General features: G+C 40.7%; 1 protein-coding gene across 3 annotated transcripts in view; it reads right to left on the bottom strand.

Annotated features, from left to right (window-relative positions):
- The window catches only part of LOC100856792 (28S ribosomal protein S10, mitochondrial), a 32,688-nt gene extending 24,162 nt beyond the window's left edge, over nt 1-8,526 (bottom strand). The window contains exon 1 of one of the 3 annotated variants that reach the window (XM_005100801.3): nt 8,501-8,526. Coding sequence is in view for 2 of the 3 variants with exons in the window: in XM_013083904.2 (XP_012939358.1) it covers nt 8,302-8,346 (45 nt within the window). In the remaining variant the exon portion in view is untranslated. Of the gene's footprint in view, nt 1-8,301; nt 8,438-8,500 lie in introns of those variants that run through there. The other 2 variants (XM_013083904.2, XM_005100800.3) reach the window with 2 other exon arrangements.
- Between the last annotated feature and the right edge of the window lie 360 nt (nt 8,527-8,886).

Genomic DNA, 8,886 nt, shown 5'->3' on the forward strand with positions numbered 1-8,886 from the left:
GGAGGAAGAGAACTAAGAAAAAGATGAAGAAATAGAAGGAGAAGAAGAAGAATCTAGATCTAGTAGTAGCAGATCTAAATGACTAAGTCTCAAAAGTTGGTTGTTGAAATATAGTGCATATTTTCATTTCATCATCAAAGCAGGGATATGCTAAAATGATGTGCAAATTTCTGTGTATCATCAAGTACTTTGAATGAAGTTATAGCCTGAGAAAGCATTCTTGTTCCAATGGCTAAATTTAGTGAAATTACAAAATGTATGTGGAAAATACCAAAAATTTGAGCGGTCAAAACGTGACATTAAAGATGGTAATTTTAATGAAGTGAAACTTTATGCAGGAAAGGAAAAATGCTAAACATCTCATGTAGTTTCTGTGGTAGAAAGTTGAGTGTTTAAGAAAAGCACGCATTTTGGCGATAAACTGTTCGGCAGAAAGCCCCTGACTGGGTCACAAGTCTAGTGAATGGACATGATGTTTCTCGTCATTTTCCTGTTCTATGTTGAGCCTACTTAATGATGAAAAAAGAAAAGACTTTTAAAGAGATGAATAAAATGGGCATTACTTTTAGTCGAAAGGGGTTATTAAACACACTTTTTGTTGAGTTGTTTTGACTCATAATGGGGATGTTAATGAACTTATAAACAAAAAGACTTTCTCATCATGTGCAATTTCTGTCATTTCATCATGTCCATTCATGAGCCTGTATTTTGTTTCTCTGCTTTGCTACCAAACGTTGTAATGAATCAAATAGTTCCATATAAATGTCCCCGAGTGAGACTGAGCGCACATTGCTGCTGATGGAGGACCGTGGAGGAAATAAGAGGAACTATAGTTTTTTGTCATCACTATCCTTAGCATCATGTCCGTTTCAGATCTATCAAATTGTCACGTCCGGTGGCTAGACAAGCCATGGTCTCGTGAAATCGAATAAAGCATGGTTTAGTTTCTGTGTAAGAACCAGTTGCATTTTAATAGTGCTTGATGATTCATTCATAAATCTTTAAATTTAGAGATTGGTCATGCATGGACATCAGCAATGACGGAAAAAATTCATGTCATCATCATGTCCATTACATTCCCATCAGCTTTTTGTTGTAGAATATTGCAAAATTCATTACTGCATAGAAGATAAAAATAACAGATACACATATCTAAACGAATTTTAAGCCTTCAAAGGAGCAAAAAGGCAAAAAGTGACACAAAACGGATGGACATGATCAATGACAGAAAGTTTAATGTCATCATCATGTCCACATCGAATATCACTTCTATTGCTATAAATTATTTCTTGATCAGATTTTTTATGCCAATCATATTTTTAAAACTGTAAAGTATACCTGTAAAACCTATTTTGGGGCCTGGGTATGCTTTACGAAATGCTCAGAGGATGAAGGGATCAATGGACATGATGCATGACATGTTTCTTCCTGTCACCACTTCATATGTCATGTCCATTGCATATTTGCACACTCACCAACCTATGTTCATCTTTTTTGTTTGCTCAAAATTATGTCTCTGAATAAGACAATCAAATGACTTCATATAATGGGTTCAAGAAAGTTCTTCAGACTTCATTAGTTACCAAATAAAAGAGAAATTGACATGTCAAACATTACGGACATGATGTATGACAGTAATCCAAATGGAAATCTGGCAAATAATTTTGGTACAGTTGGTCTATTTTGATGTTTTTTGCCTTGATTTGCCCATTTCTATTATCATAAATGATTATCATGCTGATCAATTTTAGACAAATCCTATTGAAACTTGCAAATTACAGTACACTTTATTGTGTCATCATCATGTTCATTCAATAACTGAAGTATGCCAGAAAATCGAACATTACAAAAAAAACGGTCAGACTTTTTATCTTAAATTCAGTATATAATGAAACTTTAACTTACTGTTGATGAAATGAAGATTGCTTTTGGTTCAGCTTGTTAGATTTCAAAATTCATCTTTTTGTCACACTTTCTGGACCAACTTTTGAGACTTGCTCAAATACATGTTACAAATTGGGGACTTTTTCGTTTCTTGTTACCCTACCTTGTGAAAGTGAAAGAGAGAGAGAGAGAGAGAGAGAGAGAGAGAGAGAGAGAGAGAGAGAGAGAGAGAGAGAGAGAGAGATTGAGAGAGAGAGAGAGAGAGAGAGAGAGAGAGAGAGAGAGAGAGAGAGAGAGAGAGAGAGACAGAGAGAGAGAGAGAGAGAGAGAGAGAGAGAGAGAGAGAGAGAGAGAGAGAGAGAGTGACAGTGTCGTGTCGTCGAGAGAGCCAAGAGTAGCCACATGCCGTTAAACATAGAAGACGCATCTTTCTGATTGGCTGCTAATTTTAGTACTGTGAAGTCATCACTTCTTGGGATACCCACATGGAACGACGTGTTTTCGGTAACATTTCGGGTTTCCTAGATCTAGATTCTAGATCTTGAAGTACTTGGACATGATGAAGGAAGATCGCTTAGATCTAGATCGTTGATGCTCAGAACAGTAAGATATTAAGTACGCTGATGCTTAAAATTGAAACACGGTAAACACAAAGACAATAAAACTCATGAAAATTGTTGTAAAGACGCTGGAGGATTACATCTAGCCTAGATCTAGATCTAACCCCCCCCCCCCTGCATTCTTCATCACTAATATACATTTTTTTTAAAAACAAACTTCAAAGCTACAAATTGTAATTTATGGGACTGTTGGTCAGTCGGGAGGAGGAGAAGAGAAAAAAAAAACTGTCCGGGACCGGGATCGAACCGCTCCTAAAATCATTGCCCGACTTCAAACGCAGACACGCTGTCTATTCGGCCATCAGAACTTCCGAGAGCTAGATTAGAGGAAGATTAAGCATGATATGTACATAGACACTTCCATCTTTGGCTATACTTAGATGTAGTCACGTGATCGGAGGGGTATCCTGGTCTGACGCCAAACAAGATGGGTGCCTTACCACCTAAAATCTAAAAATAGTTTGCATCCTTCTACGTTTAATCGCATGTAGAGTAACCTACAGTAAGTTGTTAGCCAAGCCTTCTAATGTATTCATGGGTCACAGGTTCAGCCAATCGTAGTCCGGTTTACACCCTGCGGCTGCGCGTAGTAGCATGTGTGGCCTTCACCCACCAGCCCATTAATTTTTAACCCTGGAAGCGCGCAGGCCCTATATAAAGGGCGTGAGCCGGGCGCGCACGCCCTATATATAAGGCTGACCTACTTCGACCGGGAAGCGCGCAGGCCCTATATAAAGGGCATAGACGCTGACCCTTTTCAATGGAAAATTCCAGTGTTCCTTATATGGAAAATGACGTAGTCAATTACAGGCCAAAGTTATAAATAGTGACCAATGACTTTGCAAGTTATCTTGACCTTGTAGAGCGTCTCTTGGCCGAGATATCGACCGATAAAGTGACGCGGTCCCGCTGAGCGACTACACGCTATATATGTTATCACTTGTTTCGCCATGCTGATGTACTAATTGTTGAGTCTATCGCGTTCTCGTCTTTGTTTGTATTTATTTGATCGCTGATCATTTTTTAATGGCTCATTCTATCAGCTTAAAGAAAATATATGCTTTTATATGCTTTTTATCATCCGTTGAGCCGTAAATGGTCACTTTTCAGTAGCAGGTATACATTTCGGGTATCTCAGCTGTTTCCACCCCACCAAACCCCCATGTTTACAACTGATCGGCCGTGGCGGCGGGGCATTTTTGGTGGGTTACTTCCGGTGAATCGCTGAGCGCTTCTAGGGTTAAATAAACTAAACCTGAAACCTCTCTGCTCTCTCTACAACTTAACCCTCATCCTGCGGGAGCCGGGTTTATGTAGCCCGATAAGCCTATTTCGGCACCTCGCCTGCGTTCTGGTCCCGAATCAGTGTAGCCCCTGGCTCAGCGCACGCGCATCCTCTTACGTGTCATTCGGGTCCCGAGTCGGATCCCCATTCACGCAGGTCAAGTGTGTGTGCGTCAGTCTGCTTGAGTTTGTGTGCATTTGAGGCCTTCTTCTAGAACCGCCTGCGTTGGTTCGTAATCGAGGCATACGTCTCATTAAAAACATGCCAAGTTGGTAGCTCTAGATGTTCGTCCAATGAAATTATTGAAAAAATTGACCCACTTAGACATGAGGAGCTCGAAAGGATAGTATTCAGGAAACAAGACTTCCATTTTTCTATACCAAATATTTCAAATGAGCTTGATTTTGTATGAAATGATACTACCTGATAAAAAAATAAGCTTGTTTGATAGTTTTGAATACCATTGTGCAGGTACAAAGAACAATCTGAGTGTAAAACAACAAGCACGTCGAGAACAGAAAGGTTATTCGAATGGGCGTAACTAATCGTATGTCTTATCAGCTTGTGAGAGGGGGTTATTCATGTGTTTGTAACACTTTATAAATAGAAAACTATGAAAGATAGAGCGTTATTTTCATCATCGATTAACACACTCCCGCAGTATTCATGGCGAAAACACACGTATCCCGGCGCGCGCGCTGTACACCAACAGTACACACTGAGTGACCCCGGCGGCCTGCCCGGCACGTCCGACGTAATTAGTTGCTGATAAGATACACGCATCTGGGCAAAGACGCAGGATAAGAGTTAATAAAAGAAGTTTATTCTCTGTGCTGTTCTGTGTGTGTCTGTGCTATGGACGTGGCTATTCTCACCCGGGGTGAGAATAGAAATACGATCTACCTCTCACCCCGGGTGAGACTTGCCAGCGTAGGCTATTCTCACCCAGTGTGCAACAAGACCTGTTTTTCCTCATTTTGGAATGGCTGCTCTTATTGGCCCACATGGGCAAATAAGCTGGGGCTTATTGGCCCACATGGGCCATTTAATGCGTTGTTTTTTCAATGTATTTCATATGTGGTGTTGTCCAAACTTGTTCTCTTTAATTTTTTCTCACTTAATCCCTTCTTGTTAATGTTTTCCTGAGGCATTCCATCTCGCACACATTTCTACAGATTTGATTGTTTGTCAGCGGTGTTCCTGCAGTTCAGTGTTATTGTAATGTTATGTGCACAGTAGACTTTGATTGTCTGCGAACAGTATTTCATTTAGAATTTAGGTTCTCCGGATGCTTGCTTCTTTCGGCAAACAATATATATATTACAGTACAATTGAGTTATTTCTTAGTTTACTCATCATGTAAACTGTGTTTGACAACAAGATGAAGATGTGTAACTTCTTAGACTCTATTGTTCATCTTTTTATTTTTAGCATTAGATTGGAAAACTCTATACTAGAATCTAGATCTATACATTCTCAATTTAAAATTAGGCCGGCACTATTTCTCCGAACGTTCGGGAAAATAAAGCTGGGCACTATTTCTCCGAACGTTCGGGAAAATAAAGCTGGGCACTATTTCTCCGAACGTTCAGGAAAATAAAGCTGGGCACTATTTCTCCGAACACTCTGAAATATCATCCTTTCCCCCAAATTTCGGATATTATATAGATCTATAATTTTATAGTATGGGCCTACCAAAGATTGTTCGTATACAATATGGTTCAATCGGTCCAAAAAATGTCCGCCGTAAATATTTATATTAAGAAATGCTACAATTCCAAACAGTTTTTCGCTATAGATATGACGTGTTGCCTATGAAAGGTGCTGCTTTTAAACGTAATGTGTTGTGTTCACTCGTGTGCTGTCTAGATCTAGATCTACGGAGGGTTATTGATAACGACACACATAGAACTGGCATCTGCGTTTGTCACTGCTGCGACCAATGTACTGACACTGGCAAGCCCCTTAATGTGTGTGATTCCATAATTTACATGTAATATCCTGTACTTTTTTTAAAATTACGCACATTTAGGGTTAAAACTGCCAATCTTCTTCAGACAGGTGGACACACGCCCTTATTTGTTAATGTTTGTTGTTGTTTATGGGCTGTTCTAATTTTGATTTCTTTCTGTTGTGAAACCTTTCTTTTTTCACGTTTTTACACTCATCTAAAAATCTCATCTAGACTAGCTGTTGAAAATTGAAATAGATATAGACCCAAAAATTTGCTCCTGTGTGTGTGTGTGTGTGTGTGTGTGTGTGTGTGTGTGTGTATGTGTGAGTGTTTGAGTGTGTCTGTGTGTGGTAGTAAGTGGAGAGTGAGGAGTGTGTGTGTGTGTGTTTGTTTGTTTTTCGGGCTTTATTTCAGCCTTTATTCAGTAACAGTTCAAAGTATACAAAAATAGAAACACAGGATCCATTCACTCCAGGACTCATGAGTCATTCGTCTCTTTCAGTTTCACTCTTTCATTCAATTCCCGTGTTCTCTCCCGCGGCTCATCCCCGTCCGCATGACTTTCATACCCCACCCCATCCCTCCAGGCACACACAAAGAAAATCTCACTTGTTCCCTGCGAACCATGGACAATAATATAGACAAAACACCGCCTGAGCTGCATTCCTTTTGTTCGTGAGCTGTGGACCAGGCCAGGGGTGGCCAGTGTCGTCGTCTTGTAGTTGCTGTCGCCTGTGGATACACTCGCACATTCTTCCTTTCACCCGCTCTTTCACTCACACTGTCTCTCCATCCACAGTTCAGCTCGTCATACGTTCAAAAGTTGCCCACTAGTTATGTTTAGTTAGTGTGTGTACATGTGCATGATGGTGGTGGGTGTGTGGTGGGTGTTACTGAAGGTTGTCTGTAGGCGGGCTTGCCATGCGGTACGTGTTCCTTCCCAGACCAGAGGCAGAATGAAAGTTGGCGCCGAACTCTCGCAATAAATAGGCAAAAAATCACGAGACCGGAAGCCGAAAACCGTTCGGAGAAATAAAGATCGGCACTATTTCTCCGAACGTTGGGAGAAATAGTCACTTCGTTAAAATTATGACTGACGGACTTTGTGGATTGGGGGGGGGCGAAATACAGGGGAGATAACTCGCAATTTTGTGGGCAAATAAGAAATGTTCTGGGGGAAATCATATGCCCCTGTGGGCCAATAAGCACTCCGTTTTGGAATACTGTCTATCGGTGTGGATGATCAAATTGATAAAAGTCAAGAAAAAGTTACGTTATAGCACAAAAGTAAGCTAATTTGATCGTCTTCAAAGATGCTATGGCTATTTCACTTTTCGAATCGAGCCGAACTACGCAGGTCGCCATTTTGTTTTGCTTGGAAGTTCTCGCAAGATCTACTCCTCCCCTCTCTCTGTCTCTTTCTGAATACTGTCTATCGGTGTTGACAATCAAATTGACCAAAACAAAGTGAAAAAAATGATTTTAAACAAGAAAACTAAATTAATTTGGTTGTCTACAAAGATGCTACGGCTATTTAACTTTCCGAATCGAGCCGAACTACGCGGGTCGCCATTTTGTTTTGCCCGGAAGTTCTCGCGCTACTCCTCTCTCTCTCTCTTTCTTTCTCTCCACTGCCCACGACAAAATTGCACACTTTTAGGCTAGGTAGCGTCAATTGCCACCGAGTGACGCAGTGGCAATTGACAAAAATTGACTTTTTGTCAATTGCCACCGAGTGAAGTGGTGTCAAGTCTGAAAACAACACTATCTTTAGCATTTATACATAATGTGTGTCTAATGGGTCAATTTGTTCTCAACTAATTTCATTGGATGACTAGTCTAGAGTGGCCCACAGACAAAATTGTACGCTTTTAGTAGGCTACAGTTGTAATGGAACGTTTGTTCACGGCACAGAATTCTACAATTTTTCTGTTATCACAGTGTAGAATTCTGTGTTTTAGGGTGAACGCAAAATTTGGTGAACGCGCACCGGGTGAGAATAGCCACAAGACTCGCCTGCACTCTGCACTATTCTCACTCCGGGTGAGAATAGAGGTGGCCAGCACAATAAGCTAGATCTACCCACCGTCGCAAAAGAGATCCAATTTACTCGGTGGCAATTGACAAAAAGTCAATTTTTGTCAATTGCCACCACGTCACTCAGTGGCAATTGACACTACCATAGAGTATAGAGGATATAGAGGCCTACTGTAGGCTGTATGTAGCACACCTGAAGACTGAAGGGGGAAAATTATAGATCTAGGCCTAGAATCTATAGATCTAGATCTAGATCTAGATTCTAGATTATATTAGATCGATGAGACACAGGCTATTCTCTCACCCCTGCCCCTGGTGACAGGTGAGACTCACTTCCAATTCAAGTTTTCGTCGATATTTCAATCGGAAGCGTATTTCAATACTCTTTGAGCTTGGGCCAGTACTGGAGTTGCCAAATAATCTATTTTAGGGGAGGACTTCCTATTTTAGAGATGAGGAGACAAAGCAACCGATGCTCTGGTATGGAAAAAGCCAGATGAGAAGCGGTTACAAGAACTTACCATTAAATTGGGAAACTTGAACGTCCTTACCATCCTGGACGCCATATTGTATACATTTCATCTAAAAGGTGCACTGGAACCGCGAAGAAACAAAGTTTACAAAAACGAAACTGTGTGTGTGTGTGTGTGTGAGGGGGGGCGCCCAGTTTGTCACAATTTCATTTAAGTATATTTGAGTATTGATGACAGTCATACTTACAGCACTTTAACACTGCAAATCTAGATCTAGATCTAGATCTAGTTGTAAATTAAGTTTTTCATTTCCTAACTTCAAATAGGTGGTGTAGTCCCTCTCAATTCAGATTGTGGGTGATCTTGTAGGCTAGATGTAGAACTTTCCCTTCGTTCAAGTCCACGCCACGATTCATTTGTTTACATCCAGAGAAGACATCCAGAAGTCTTGATGACCAAATAGGCGACACAAAGAAAATGGATGCAACCTATTTGCATAACATCAAATTATGATGAATCCCCCCCCCCCCCCACCCCTCCATTTTTTAAATTAGGTCAGGGGCCCCCCTAAACCCCCCTACTCTTGACTTTAACGAACGAAGCTACAGAACAGTACAATAATTTATTACTTCT

The sequence above is a fragment of the Aplysia californica genome, unplaced genomic scaffold (assembly GCF_000002075.1).
Source record: "Aplysia californica isolate F4 #8 unplaced genomic scaffold, AplCal3.0 scaffold00261, whole genome shotgun sequence".
NCBI classification, from domain to species: domain Eukaryota; kingdom Metazoa; phylum Mollusca; class Gastropoda; order Aplysiida; family Aplysiidae; genus Aplysia; species Aplysia californica.